The sequence below is a fragment of the Passer montanus genome, unplaced genomic scaffold (assembly GCF_014805655.1).
Source record: "Passer montanus isolate IOZ18808 unplaced genomic scaffold, ASM1480565v1 scaffold58, whole genome shotgun sequence".
Taxonomy (NCBI): domain Eukaryota; kingdom Metazoa; phylum Chordata; class Aves; order Passeriformes; family Passeridae; genus Passer; species Passer montanus.
The window spans coordinates 2,565,027-2,580,930 of NW_024370816.1; the positions used below are offsets into that span (position 1 = coordinate 2,565,027).

The following is a 15,904-nucleotide window of genomic DNA, read 5'->3' on the forward strand; positions in this document are numbered from 1 at the left end:
CCACAACTCCCAGATGTTGTTGCTTCTCCCTAAATGTCTGTGCTTCTGTACATTCTATTAAACCCCTGGGCTGAGAGGCAGAAAATACCTTGGCATCTGCTATCTCTGTCTTAATCTGTGGGTTAAATTTCATCAGGGATGTTATTAGACATTCTTTAAAATGTATTCTCTTTTGTTTTAGCTGTTGTTCCCTGGTTGAGACATGGCCCAGAAGGGTCAGTCTTTCTAACCATGAATATTATGGTCGCTATAGCATGTTCATGAAGGGGACTTGGGGACTTTTTGTGCTTCTCCAGGCTGCCATTGAGCATTTCCAGCTGCAGCATCTACCTTCCTGCTGCCTTTGGATGTTGCTTCATTAATTCAGATTTTCAGGAAGTGTGTTTAGAAATGACATTTGTTGCCTTCTGGGCCTTTTTTTTTGTTTGTTGCATGTAAGATCATAGAGTTTTGAATATTTCACATTTTAATCCCTCTTTGAAGTAAAACATGCTCCCTGTGAGTTATCCTCCACAGACCTGCTTCAATAGGTAATTCTCATTCCTGACTCACCATCATCCTCCCACTGTTTCCTTTGGCCTCACTGCTGTGAAAGTCCAGCTTCACCCTTGCTGTGATCCAACTCTTGCCTCCACCTCCCTCAAGTGCCGTTTACTTTCATTTCCTTTTCTTCTCTCGTTTTTCTGTGAATTTCCACCATCTTACTTTTATCACTTCCTCTCCACTGAGGCTGACAGCAATCACAGCGTACTCTAATCTTAGTTTAAAGGTTTTTCCCCTGCCTTCTCTCTCCTTGACTTACTTTCTACAAACCACATTCATATTTCACTGTGAGATTTTTCTCTTTGTTGTGCTTTTATGGGTGTCTTTTTAATTCTCTAGGAGCATATTCCTCCTGAACTCTCTTTGGTCTGTATGAAAAGTCTTCAGGCTTTCATCTTCTCTGCCTCTTCCTTCCTCTGTACACGCTCCTGGGTATCTTGCTCAGCCCTAAAGATTCTCTCTGTGGCAACACTTTCTGGAATATTTTATTACTTCTTTACAGATTGTTTTTCAAGTGTCTCCCAAATTTCATCCAGAAAGTCAAACCACTGAGAAGAGCAGATTTAATCTTCAGCTACTTCCTTATTCTTGTTCTGACTTTCCTTGTGCTTTCCTTCAAGATATTTCTCCTTGCAAACTGCCTCCATCTTCAGCTGCCTTATCCCTTTGTCCTTTTTCTTTGGATAAGGTGATAATTAAGCCTGGAAGGGACCTGCTGATGATATCTAGTTCAGCCTCTGCTTAAATAAGAGCAGAGTTCAAAGTTAGATCTTTATTAGAACTATTCTACTGCTATTTCTGATATGACCTAATTTCTCTTTTTCTTTCTCTATCTCTGCTATTCCCTGAGATCTCTATCAATTATCTCAGATGAGCTGATTGACCAGAAAACCAAGAGCATAAAGCAGGTGTGTGGAGGCATCTTCTTTGCATCCACTTTGTTAGTCCAGTGCTGCTTCTGCTGCTTGGGCTTAAATAATTTTTCCAGATTTGCCCTGGTGTTGAGAGTTTGCTGTCCCCAGGCTTTTCCCATTCTTCTCTTGCTCACTCACTCACTGCTTGCCCCCTTGCCATCACAGCCTGTCTTTGCCCACTTGGCCACTTCTTGCCACGGTTTGTCTTTGGGGTTCTCACAGCTTTTTTGTGAGCGAGGCAAAACCCACGGGTAAGAATCCACACAAACAACTTCTGCTTCCCTTGGGGTCTCTCATCATCATGTGCTGCTGTTTTCTGCTGAATCAGTTGCTTCCTTTTCTCCCCCCCCCCCAGTGTTTAGGTATCTTTCTAGAAATGATCACCCCTAGCAAACTTTATGGGGTGCTTTATTGTGCCTCAGCAGTGCCTCACGGGGCAATAGCTGGGCTAAGGCAAGTTTAAATTAAAGGCTACTGCATCTGTAATTATATAAAGCCATGATTTGAAAAGATCCAGAGAAAAGAATTTCTGCTCTCTTATCATAATTTTAGTAACTTATTTTTTTCCATTCTTTCCTCAGTTGTCTTTTGAACTCTCTGAATTTAGACTGCAGCTGTACAACAATGATTGCATTCAAAATAATAAGCTTCAGTAGTAAATCTGTAAATTTGGCTGGAATAAAATCTGTCATGCATTTTTGCTATGACTACATTCTGCTCTTCTAACTCAGCTTGAATCCAACTATCCACTCACATTTTCTGTAGTGCCTTGTTTTGAAAGATATTGATGAGGACTGCAAAAAGTCCTGAATGTGCTTACTATCATAGTTACTGCTAATCATCTCATGTAAAAATGAATGTGAGTGGCATTGATCTTCAATAATCCCTTAAGGGGTCATCCACACTGAATTATGAATTGATCATTAATTGAAAAGATGAGTTAAACTCTAGGATACTGAGTGTGCATACTCTGTTATGCAACTCCTGGAATAATCATCTGGGGGTTGATGTGTTTGTCTGGGATGTTTCACCACTGTGGGCACATGTGAGCTGAAGTGCAGAAAGAAATGCCTTTATGGACTTTCCGCTCTGTTGCCTCCTTATTGTGGGTTCAGTTTGTTGGAGAAATGTTTGTGATTTAATTACTTGACTACATCTGAAAATTGACTGCATGAATTACAGTTAAATTTTGCCTGTATGTTCCAAAAACCCCTTTGACCTGGGAGCATTTTTGGCACAGAGAATCATACATTTGCTAAGGCTGGAAAATACCTTTAAGATCACTGAGTCCAACTGTTAACTTACATTTTCAAATGTCTATTTCATTACAAGATTTCTTTGTATCGAATGTTTGTTTCATTGCATAACATGTCCATGTGATTTTTATTACATCTACGTAATTGTCTGTTTCATGACAAGATTTCTTCCAAGCTTCTCCCTTACATTTCATGCATTTGTTTCTTTTTCAACAAAGCAACCCTTTTGCTGCTGAGGTTTATGAGGTAGTTAACTAGGATTATTCCTGTTTTAAAAGAGGAAGATTGAGGCATAAAAATTTATTTGCCCGTGATCTTATGAGAAATCTGAGCTCCAGGAGAAGGACCAAGTTTGTCCTAGTTATTTTCAAGCCAATGTCCACTTCTGCCTCTTCCCTGGTATTTTCCATGAGCTTGAGGAAACATTTCTGAGCATGCTTTTTGGCAGCCAATGTATGTATGCAATGTGAGAAGCAATAATTTTCTAAAAGGGACCATTGGGTGATATTGTAATAGGAAAAAGGCAGTAGTGTGGATGTACACAATTTGTTTAGGATATTTAGATTTCATGTCTCCTAACAGGTTAGGTTGTGCCCACTGGGTATTTTAAGCCACAGTCTTTTATCCTAAGAGAAATATGTGCTTTTGTGGAAACTGAAATTCATTTCACCTTCATTTTTGTATAAGGTGGAGGGGCAGCAAGCAAAATGAAAGAACCAGAAGGAAGAAAAACAAATTTGAAGCATTTATTTTGGAGAGTTTTCACACAGCTTCCTTTTAATCCCTGATTAACAGATGAAAGAAGATACACTGAGACACAGCTCTAGTACTAAACCCTTTGAAAAGAGAATTACAATGTCTTTTATTGTACAGGCTTAGTTGATTTGTCTGCAGCAGTGATTGCTGGGCAGCCGAAGGAGAGTGCAGAGGAGGAGCTGTTATCCATGTGCTGTTCAGGACAGGCAGTTACATTTATCCCAGGAGCCATTACTCTCCGTAATGCCTACTGCTGATTATCAAGGCTGGAGTTTCCAGTGCAAATAAAAATTGTCCTTGGATGGGCTGGTCCAAAGCAATGACAAATGTCATTGGTTCACTATTGAACTTAAAAGGCAAGCAGTGAAAAAACCATTGTCATATTTCTCAGAACAAAAATGAATATATCTAACATATGTACAGTGTCCCCTTTCAGCCACGTCTGAGGGTGGAGCAGCGGCTTTGCTTTCTTCTAGATCAGTCTTTCCATGGGCGGTGGCTGCACCATGTCCCACATCTCCACGCGGGAGCCCTCCTTCTCCTGGCGGCTGGGGCTGTAGGTGCCCTGCGTGGCGCGTTTGCTGGCGGTGACGGCGGACACGGCCATGGCCAAGGACAGCAGCACCAGCAGCGCCAGCGTCACCGAGCCGATGGCCGCGAACACGCTGGAGACCAGGTCAGCTGCCAGCTGCAAGGACGGAAACCACTGCAAGGTAACTGCCACCAAGGGGAGGCTGAGACACCTGGGCTACCCCAGAAGGAAAACAGAAACCGTTCTATGAGCGGGGTTCACTGGGTGAGTTTCTGCTGAAGCACCATTTACTGCAGGGAACTACATTAACCCCTCCCTTTTGTCCTTTGGGCTCCTCAGAATGTGACTGCATATTTAGTGTTCAAGGCTGATGTGTTTCCTGTAAGGACCCATTTCTTTTGACAGCTTCCTTACCTTGAAAATAACCTGCAAGTTGGTATGTCTGTGGGCTGCAGTAGTGATTCAGCAATTATTTAACCACTTCAATAAAAATTCCTAGAAATTTCCTATATTATTGTATTTCCTATATTCCTATATTTCATTCATATGTCCTAAAAATTCACTATTCCTATTATTCCTATGAGCTAATTTGAACATATATTGAGTTACTTGCTGGAGGAGTGAAATTTATATGAATATATATACTTATATATATAGAAATTTTGCTTACATTAAATATTGTGAAATGTAGTATTTCTACAGACATTCCTACTGAAATGTAGTATTTCTGCAGACATTCCTCCAGTAAAGTTTTCCACCAGCATGTTTGCATGAAATAAGCATTTAGGGGCTGCACAATAGTGCATAATCAGTATATTTTCACAAGTAAGTTTTAAAATATTCATGCAGCTCTTCCACATACAGACTTCATAAGTTCATCTACAGAAACATAAGCAGTACAGTACTGAAAGAATTGTAAGGATACTCTGATTTTTGGGGGTTTTTTTTTTTCAGTTTATTACATTGCAATGGACAATGTAATAATGTCAGAAGGCAGAGTGCACATAAACCAATCTGTCAGCTGGAAAGCTTCAGACCAGAGAAATTTTATAGTTGGTAGATGAACGTTTTGTACATATCTATGTATGCACTTTCATGTGAAAAAAATGCTCGTGGTGAGGAGAGAATGAAGTGATGTGGTTAGTGTGGAAAAGTGGTCACTATGGACAGAATGACCCTAGCAGGAATTGAACTTCTGGGCAGGTTGTGCCATCCATCATCTTTTGATTTGTATTACAAGTGACAGCTGAACTGCCTGAGATGAATGCGCGCTTGAGGCTGAACTTTCAAATCCCCAAATATTTAGAAACAGAAAACAGCAGGTCAGAGCCTGTTTCCCAGTTAGATGCTCCATGTTGCAGAATGCTTTGGTGACCTGCTTACTGGTCATTTCTGAGGAAGGGCAGTCCCAGTCCAGAGCACGAGGATGATTTTGCACTCCACGATGGATGGCTGGAAGTGGATGCTCTGTGTGTGCATCCCTGGACTCGTGCCTTTGCCAGAGAGCAGCAATGCCAGAGGGAAAACATTAAACCAATCCTGCCTCTTTCTTCCTCTCTCCAATTCCACACTGATGTAAAAGGTCCTGCTATAACAGTAAAAGCAAGTTTGGCTCAGGGGTTCTCTCCAGGGGATAAATGATCGACTGGGATATTTTCCTCTGTCCTTGATGGCTAAATATATGGTCCCTGTGATTTTAAATACAATTTTCCCAATAGAAATAATATAATGCAGGTGTCAGACCAAATGACTACTACTATAAAACAAGGTGGCATGAAGCATGTTGGTCTATTAAATTGTATTGAATTGGGAAGGTTATTTCATCTTTGGATGGTGTTACAGACATATTTGAGATCCTAGTTTTGTTCTGTACTCTGTTGGACTATATGACCCTTGTTCCTCTTGTCTCGGAGAGGCAGCAAATTTTTAATGGTATTTTTGTTCTCAGAAGCTCTCTTTTATTTTCATTGCCTGCTCTGGGAAAATAAGGACTAAGATAGTCTAGGTTAACTCTGATCCTGGGGTTGAACAGGGCATTTACAAGAGAAATTCACTACCACAGGCAAATGGATGGTATGGCCTCTCCTCTGATATGTGAAATTTCTGAATTCAGTTTCCACTTTTCCAGTCCATACTCTGTCCATTCCTATTGCAAGCGTGTCTTTCTGTAGCTTTTCATTTATGATAACCTTCAAATTAATTTCTTAAAGAAGAACTTTTTGCAAAGAATTTGGGTGAAGAAAAAGCTTGTAACTTGCTAAAATGGAGTCATACATCTAAATGTCATTCTCAAATTAAAATCATCATAACAGGTATTTTTAAAATTTTGTAATAGTTACTTATTAGAGAAACCTTACCCATCCTGAGCCAATATGTACAAGAAGTTACCTCACTGATCAATATCTGGAGAGCTGGGGATTTATCATGGTAAAATACATAAGCTAACTTCATTTCTATGTCTATATTGCTTCTGATTTCTAAATGTGAAAAAAGGCCTTTACTTCATCTTTTAAGGTGGATTCTAGTGATCAAAACCCCCTGATGCTCCTGTGCTGTCCCCTGGTTTATCACCCCACAGCTCCCTGCTGAAGTTTCCAGTATGAGGTACCCCCCTAGCAGTTTCACTGAACTGGTAACAAGAGTTGCCAGAAGGCTCTGCAGTCTGGTCCCATCAAAATCAACTGCTTCTTTAGTAATTAATGGCTGAATTGTTAAATTAATTTGGAAAATCAGCTGGCTGATCTGGAAAAAAATATCAGAAAAGCTCTGTCCCCTGTCATCTCAGAGTCTGTTCACTGCATGTTCAGTGATGATGATAGACTGAAATAATTGTGACTAGTGATTCTAAAAATAAAAGGGTTGAGCAGCATTTTTAGTAATATTAGTGCTCCTGAAAGAGTGGAAAAGAGGTTTTCTGTCACTGACCATACTGTGTACTTTGTATAAGAGGAGGGAGCGGTCACTAAAAATGCAGTTTGAAATTAAAGGTCCCATGTCAGTGCTTCAGGCTTTTCTGGCAAGTCCTTGCTGGTGCTTCCACCATGGATGGGTCTGAGCTGTGAACCTCTGGGATGTTTCCCAGTCCCAGGGGCTGCTCTCGTGTGTAGCTGCTCATCTCAGTGCTCCATCCGTGTCCCAGATCCCCTGGCTGTGCGTCTGGGGCATCCTAAGGGATTAGGACACACTCTGATATCAATTTTCAGCTTCATGTCACCATTCCCTTCCCCACGTTAACAGGTGAAGACCTGGCTGCTCAGCTGAGAGGTGGCCATAGACAGATTTTTGGTGTGTTTGTCACAAGGCTGTCACAGAGTACCCAGCAAGAGGTGCTCGTTGGCCTAGAGCTTCAAAAGCAGAAAATGAAAGCTCTGGAAAGGAATGGACAGAGAAAGACAAACTTCATTTTGTCTTGGCACAAAAAAAACCACCACAGGACACCTGGGAGCTTGTGAAGAGAAACAAGTTCCTGAATTTTTTTGCTGAAAACCTTTGTTACTAGGGAAGCCTAGGCAACACCCCAGCCCCCATAGATTGTGATTGTCTGTCAGAAATAATTCTTGCTAATAAATAAAAAATGGTGATCACAGCTATTTCTGAATGTAACTTCAGCACTGCTTATGAATAACGAAATATGTGCAAGGTAAATGAAGGAGGGTTAATTAACTGGCTGGGAAATACCTTAGAGATTCTCATTACAGTTTGAGGCTGGACGGAAAGGCCTCCTGAGGGCTCTTCCAACCTGAATTATCTTATGAGCCTGTTTAGAAGGTAGTAGGTGACAGAACAGTTTTAAGAGCCCCTAATACAGAGGAGCTGCCAGTAAAAGCTGCATCCCTTGTGGTAATGGACACTGATGACAAGGTGGTACCAACAAAATGAGGTTTGCTACCACTGGAAAGCCTATCTGTGTCTCACTAAGTTATTTTTTTTAGGATGTTCTATTTATATACCTTTGGATGTCAGCTGGAGCCAGATAAGTTTATTTTGGCAAAAATTCTAAAAAGGGAAAGAAAAAACATGGTTGAATTTAGTTTTCATGTAGTGGATGCCTTCATCTGCAAAGACACAAGAAAATGCAGGTAAAAAATCTTTGTCTTTTTCTAAAATCAAGTCTTTTGGATTTTGACGAGTAGTTTCACATTAAAATTGATTTTTTTTCTAGGGCTATTTTCTAGGGTTATTTTAATTATTAAATTTAAATTATTTAGAATATTTAGATTGCATAAAATAAATCATTGTATAGAGTGACATTTCATTATTGCTTTGGGTTTTTCTTCTCATTTGGTTATGAAAATAACCAGATTTATTATTCTGCTCTGGTTCCTTGATCCACTTTTGAATGTGAAGGGCCCAGTTCAGAAGTCAGAGCTCAGAGACATTTATCAACCCAGTGAATGTTTGCTTACCTTTAAGCTAGCCATCTCCCAAATGGTTATTTTACAAGAGGGAACATTAGGGATTTGCTGTAATGAACATTTCCGTGTGTGCCGAGTGTCAAAGGCAAGTGGAACAGCACGAGGGAGCCCAGCCAAGTGCCCAGGCCTGCTCCTCCTGTGAGTGTCACATCAGCACGGCTGAGTGAGCTAATCCTGCCTTGTGTCCACACAGGGATGGGTGCTGTGGCCACCAGGGCTGAGCCAGGCCAGCAGGGAGGAGGAGGAGGAGGCAGCCGTGGTGCTGGCAGGGAAAGGGCAGTGGTGTGAAAGGCAGTGAGGGCTCCCTTGGGTGCTCTCTGGAGTGTCTGTGGTCTGGGTGATGTGCCTGGGCACGAGGGATTAACCACCTTCACTGCAGCATTGCTCACAACGTGCCTGGTTCTGGATGCATCTCCAGACAGAGACATCAAGGCAGGCTTTGAAACACAGGGATTGACAAACCCCGCAGCCTTTCCCTCCTGCCACGTGTGGGGCTTTTGGGGATTTCTGCAGCTGCTCGTGTGCACTGGAGCTTTTGCTGGGCAAGTCTCAGATCCTGAGTCCTGACACCACTCACAACGTTATCAGCTCATTCGTGGTAAGAACATCTGATCCGTGCTGCCCAGATTTACTGCCTCCAAATCACAACCATTTGCTGTGGTAACAACTGGCTTGAGTAGTCCTAATCCGTGGCAGAGTTACTTGGAAAGGGTTGGGGGCATATAGGGATAATAGTGAGCAGCCAGAGAAAAGCCATTTACTTGACTAAAGCGTCCATAGATATGCTCAGTTCATTTCACAGAGGATTTACAGCCATCTTATTGGAACTATTTTCTCTTACAGGCTGAATTCAAATAACAATTGGTGTAGTTCAAGGAGAAATCCAGTCAGGCACACACAAATCTGTTATCATGAGATGCATTGATAACCCCAGCCTGTGAGGCTATGGTTTATTTTCAACAGCAATAAAGCGGCCATAAATCTATAGATTGACTTTTTTCTGATAAAAGTACATTAAATGAAGGCACAGGAAGTCCCTTTTTCTGTGATTTTCTTTTTTCATTTTAGCAAACTGTGGCCAGTTGCTCTCCCTCACATCACCTGCAAATTGTAGCTGCTCTGTTTGTGCTGAACACCAGCCACCATGTCCCAAGAGCTGTTGGGCTGTTGAATTCACATAGTAGTAGTAATAATAACAGTAATCATCATCATCTGTTTGGGACTCATTTAAGGAGCACAGATTCATGTCAAGCCAAACACTGCACAGGCCACTGGAAAAGGCAAACTATTTTTAAGATGTTATAAACATCACCTATTGTCTTTAACTGCTTTATCCTTTAGTGGTTTATCCTGGTTTCCTGCCTCATGCTCTTGTCCATGTGGGCACTGATCTTTGAGTGTATCCATAAACTGTTATTTTTCAGGTCCTTGAATAGTTTACTCCTTGCTGCTTTGATACCTGTGGCAACAAAGGAAGCAGCACAGTGCACTTTAGCTGATTTTCCACTGCTTATCATCAGTGACACCACCAACTCCTTTTCCTTCTGCACACCTCAGAACTCTTCAGTTCATCTTGTGGGCTTCAAAAGTGGCATTGCATTGTACAGAAATTCCTCTTGTCCTGAAGCGATTCCTGAGAGGTGCAGTATTTGCTGTACTGTGAAACCTGATGCCTAACAAGTTCCAGGATTACATGGTAAGAAAAGTGTTTGAATTCTCTCAGACTGAGAAGCAGAAAGCAAGAGTTTAAAACAGACGTAGGAAAACTGCTGCAGGGCTTTTCTCTAGTTTTGCATCCTTTATGAGTAAGAAAAAGGACAGTTGGTAGGACCAGATTCAGCTGTGGAGCCTTGAACACCTGAGGAAGATCTGAGTGGCCTGCAGGTGTGGCTGCTTCCCCTGGCAGCCAGCCCAGAGCTGCAGTTCAGGGGGGTCTGTGGGTGCCACAAATGTACGCAGGAAAACACCCAAAAATAGCATCACTGCTTTTTTCTCTGCATCTTAGGAACTTCTCCTGCTGGCCCCATGTTCACTGGGAGGAGGCTCTCCTGTTGTCCCTCACCTCCCTCTGTAGCCCTCTGAAAATATCTCTGAATCTCTATATCTCAAGAGCTGTAGATTATCTTGAATTTCCAGCATTGTTTTTGCTGTTTCTACCATCAGCCCCTGAGTTATTTTCCTGATAGCTGCAGGGAAATACAATCCCACTGCCTGGAGGGCATGGCCTTATGTTCACTGGGAGGAGCCTATCCTGTTGTCCCTCACCTCCCAGTGAAAATATCTCTGAATTACATCAAGAGCTGTAGATTATCTTGAATTTCCAGCATTGTTTTTGCTGTTTCTACCATCAGCCCCTGAGTTATTTTCCTGATAGCTGCAGGGAAATACAATCCCACTGCCTGGCTTGCTGTTTCTGCCATCAGCCCGAGTTATTTTCCTGATAGCTGCAGGGAAATACAATCCCACTGCCTGGAGGGCCTGAATGAGACTCTGAGCCCTGTATCTACCCCTGTGGACATTGCTGAAGAATAAAACTTAGGTGACTAATTCTGATGTGTACAGAATATCCACAGTATTTAGGCAGTTCATCTTGAAGAAGAAAGATTTTAAGTAATCTGTTAGATTTCTTGGGTTTTTTATGAACGAGGCAGAATCCTGTACCTGTCCCCGTGGACATTGCTGAAGAAAAAAACTTAGGTGACTAATTCTGATGTGTACAGAATATCCACAGTATTTAGGCAGTTCATCTTGAAGAAGAAAGATTTTAAGTAATCTGTTAGATTGGGTTTTTTTTTGTTTTTTTGTTTTCTTGTGGGTGTTATTGTCTGAATATTTTCTTGAAATGTCTCTGAAGAAATTATGTTCACTACCATCTCTTCATAGTATATGTTTTTATGTAATGTAGTTTGAATAGTTTGTCTTAGTTGACACCTGACAGTTTTAATTGATTCCTTCCTGAAAAATGTCAACTTTCAGTTTTCTGACAGTTCTTGAAATCAAGGAAAAAACATAGAGAGAATTCATGTTAGTTGCTATAATGATAAATTGGTCATCTGGCTTGACCAGTTATAGATCAGAAAAATGCAATCTTTACTGTGAAGGAAGAATTATGTCTGTGGCAGTCTGTGAGAAAATGAAGATGGAGATGATTGAAGTCTAGGATTTAGCTGGGCTCGCAGAGAAAGCGCCTCATTAAGAAATTCTGACAGCCTCCCTCCTGGCACGTGAAGTTGCACTGTTGTGACACTACAGAAGTTAATGAGGAGGTTTGTTCTAATTATAGTGGAGCAAGAAATTGGAGATTGGAGATGGAGCGCTCTGAAACGTTGCAACTAAATTGTAAAGCAGACTTGAGTGAAACAAGGGTGTTGTTCATGTTAGTCCTGATCTCCCAGTCAGACCAGCTTTCCCAGACCTCCTCCTCCCCACACTGGGCTGCAGGACCATTCCCAGACCACTTTAAACAGTGCTGTGCTTAAATCAGAGCAGTTTGCCCCCTCCTCAGTGCTGGTACATGCAGCAATACACAGCTTAGGCGGCCTTCTATTGGCAGTATTAGCCTTTGGCCACAAGGCTTTGCCAGCTTGGAAGGCTCACTTTTAGGAATTAACCTTTAAAGAACAGACTACCTACAGTAATAATTTCTTTATAATTTCTTTAACTACTTGTAGTATTGATATCTGGTTTGTATTAACTGTTTAATGCAAGCAGTCCAGACATGAAAACAGAGGAATTTAGTACATCTGGGATGGACTGTCTTAGGCAGAAGGAACAATAGTCCTGGTTGGCCACTGTACTGTGCATGAGCTCAGCCTTGCACCCAAAAGAGCCATTGCTGGGATGGTCTGTCTTAGAAGGAACAATAGTCCTGGTTTTGGCCACTGTACTGTGCATGAGCTCAGCCTTGCACCCAAAAGAGCCAGAAGTGCATAAGCAGCCCCTTAAAGTCTGCATCAGATGTTTTGCTGGATCAGTATCTCACAGATTGCTGAATGCCTTTTAGGCAGCAGAGTGTTGGTTGCACAGAGAGAAGTGATTTGGGTGGCAGTTTGGGAGAGGGCAGCTCTCATTAAGCTGTGGGCTTTGAGAAAGCTCCTTGATAGTGCTTCTGCAGCAACTGCCAGTGCTAATTTTGTAAGTGTTCCAGCTCTTTTTAAGATCATCCGAGTGGTGCAGCACAGATTAAATGTGCAGCTCCAATGTGTTGTTATGAGATGCCTTTTAAAATTCTATCGACAGCCTCTGGTGTAGGAACTTCACCATCTGCTGCAATCTGAAAGGATAAGAGGGAAAAATCTATAGCTGGTGCAAATCCAGGCAAACCATGCTGAGGAGGAGTTTGTCCCATAGCTGCTATATCACAGACTAGACAAATGTTTTAGTAAAGGTGTCAGTCTCTGGGGTGCAACATCCTTTTCCAGTTTGGGAAATGCTTTGGGGCATCATACAGAATTATTTTTGTGCACGGCTGCCAGCACAGTGTATCAGGTGGTGTTTCTTCACAGGGGATAACTGCTTTGCAGCTTTGAGACAGCAGATTCTGTGCGAGTACATCTTGGTGCTGGATAAAAGCCTCATCAGGCAAGCATCTTGCAGGAAGAAATGGGAGATATTTAAACTCAAGACTATCACTGAAAATGCTGGCTTTCTGTTTTTTCCCTGCATGTGGCCAGGTTGAGTTTACTGCATCCCTGTAGCTGCCACAGTAGAAGTGGCACCTGAAGAGGGATTTGGAAAAACACACAGACCTTTTGAGGAAGTCTGCTGTCATGGGAGAGTGAAGTGGGTGTGAAGGGGTCAGGAGGTTAAACCCCCAAACAGGAGAAGAATAAGAAAAGATGCTATGGTGCTGAAGATGAGGACAGTTTCCAGGACAGTTTACAAGGAAAAGAGATGGAGAGAGGTTCAGTAGACAGAGTAAATAGTTAAAATATGAAAAGGAAGAATGAATTTCAAAACTGTTTTCTTCATTGATTGCACAGGTGTTGGTCAGACCAGCATGTGCAGGATGATGTGCAGGATGACTCAAGATGGGGCTGGTAGTAATGAATTTTTTATTCATTTATAAATTTATTCATTTGGAGAATAGAATGGGGCAGGAAAGGGTAATGTAGGCTATCAACAGCTAAGTCGAGGAAGCAACTAAACCATTCCTACTGTAAACCTCTGCTTTTCTGATTTTTTCCATGTATGTTTTATCTATCATTCTAGATTCCAATTTCTTCTGTAAAAAAAAGAAAAACAAAAGCAAGAGATATTTGACTGAGGTATTTGCAATGTGGAAGTACTGTCTGAGTGAATACCTGCTTGTTGATATACCTAGGTAATACCTGCTCCTCACTAACGTATTTCCTTGCACATTGTTTTCACCAGACGTGATTTGCCTGTATTAGGCATTATCAGCCTCAATTAACTGTAATGGATTTGCACAACCTGACTTGTGCACAATGTGGAGTTGCTCAAAACTCCACTTTTCAGCACACGGCAGTTGAGGTTAAAGATCTTTTTCTTAATCAGTGATGTTAGTGGTAGGTGTTCCTTTATTTCTGTAATCAGGTCTTTGAGAACAGCCCCAAGGACCCATCAAAGCCCAGCATCACAAAGGGAGCAGCCATCTCCTGTGGGCTGTGGTCCCTGCATGTGACCACAGGTAGCAGGTTCTGGTCCTCTTCCCCCAGGTTCTCCTGCTGAAACTCTGTGCTGAAATTGAGAGCCCTGCCTCTCTCCCCTTTCTGTGGGAATGAGAAACTGCTCTGTCCAGTGATGCACAATAAACAGGTGGGTCACTGTGTATGGCATAGCACAGGCTGTTACAATTCCTGCCCAATTTTGTACCTGCCAGACACTTTCCATCCCTGCTTCTCTGCTAATAAACAAAGGCAAGGATCTCAAAACCGTTCCATGAAATTCTTCTCCGTTCTTGGTGCTGAGCTCCTGCAAACCAGCCATGTGCTGCTACCTAGCATTAATAGGATGCTGTCAAGTGGTGATGAAGTAAGGAGTGCTGTGCCTGTTTCACACTGTCAGACAGCAAGGTATCGAGTCAGCAGCAAGCCTTTGCTGGAGCAGCACTTCGATTGCAGCCATCTCCTGCTTCCAACTGTAAATATTAATAGTATAAGATAGACCTTCACTGGCTACATAATATTTGCCTTAGCATGCTACGTGACACTGTCACGTTACTTTGCTAATTATATTCCTTGATAAAAACTTTCAGTGTGTTTTTATCCCACTGGCTGGTTTTTTTTTCCTTGTAGGAAGCTGATTTGAGACAACAAAAATCATTTTGGTTTAGCTTCAGGAGAGACTTTGGAGGAGGTGCATGTAGGTAAACTGTAAATGAAAAAAAATCTAAAAACTGCTGTATTAATAATTATTCAGACTTGATTTAGACCTTTCATTTGTTAGCAGAGTTAGTTTTTATCTTTTTTTAAAGTGTGCTTTTGTCTTGTTTATAGAATTGTGTGAGTGTGTGTCTGCCTATGAATCTCACCACTGTCCTCAGGGATTCTTGGATCAAGGACTGCATACCTAATGTGGGATCTATCATTGTGTCAATGTATTGATATCATTGTATTGGTATTGCTGAGATTCAACAGGTTTGCATCTGAATGTGAACTGGATAAATCCAACTCTGCTAATTGCTTTTTAGGGTACTCGCTGAAGATGCAAATGTTTTAGAAAGTCTCTTTCTGAGTTATAGCCAGCACAGCACATGAGAGAAAGGCCTCTGAAAATGCAGTAGAAAATTTTTTTAAACTTTCTACTCCACGCTTTTACCTTACTGCCACCTAAAGATAACTAACAGAAAATACATTGTACTACAGATTAGAGAGTTTTACCCTGGTATGCTGGGAAGGAATGGTAACCCTATCAATGTCTTTCTTTTAAGAAGAATTCCTAACTTTCAGATTTTCTTGAAGATCATACTTCTTGGAAATAGGAAAGAAATCTGCTGACTCAGCTCACTGAATTTACCTCTTGTCCCCCAAGGCAGGGGGTACTGACTCTGAGGCCACCTCACCCTGTTTAACTCAGATGATTAACTCAGATCTCCTCAGTACAGGCTGAAAGTAGCATTTTCTACAGGGCATGGGGTCAGGTCACCCCTGTCTGCAGGTGTAAGGCATTTCTGGTAGAAGCCCTCTTTGGTTCCACCTGTCTCAGCTGTGAGTGCCTGCTGTCAAAGGCTGCCTGAGTGGCTCCTCCTCCTCAGCACCATCCTTGGTGCTTCATTTCTTATTCAGTAGTTTTCAGTTTGGACAATGCCTGCCTTTAAAGCAGCCTTTTTTCAGAGAGGGCAACTGAGGCGTGAAATAGAAGCACAATTAGCCCATGACCAGTTAGGCAACCCATGGTGGGAACAGTAATTGAACTGAATCTCTTCCCTCTGCCCAAGCTCTGCCTGTCAGTCCCACCAGGGCAGCACTGCCCTGCCAGGGGCACTGGTGAGGTCTGGCTCAGGGTGTGCCCTCCAGGCTCTGCCTT

General features: G+C 42.0%; 1 protein-coding gene across 1 annotated transcript in view; it reads right to left on the reverse strand.

Annotated features, from left to right (window-relative positions):
• Positions 1 to 3,478: 3,478 nt before the first annotated feature.
• Positions 3,479 to 15,904, reverse strand: part of CRB1 (crumbs cell polarity complex component 1) — a 96,432-nt gene continuing 84,006 nt past the window's right edge. The window contains exon 12 of the mRNA XM_039726410.1: positions 3,479 to 4,157. Coding sequence (XP_039582344.1) covers positions 3,942 to 4,157 — 216 coding nt within the window. The 3' untranslated portion in view covers positions 3,479 to 3,941. The remainder of the gene's footprint in view (positions 4,158 to 15,904) is intronic.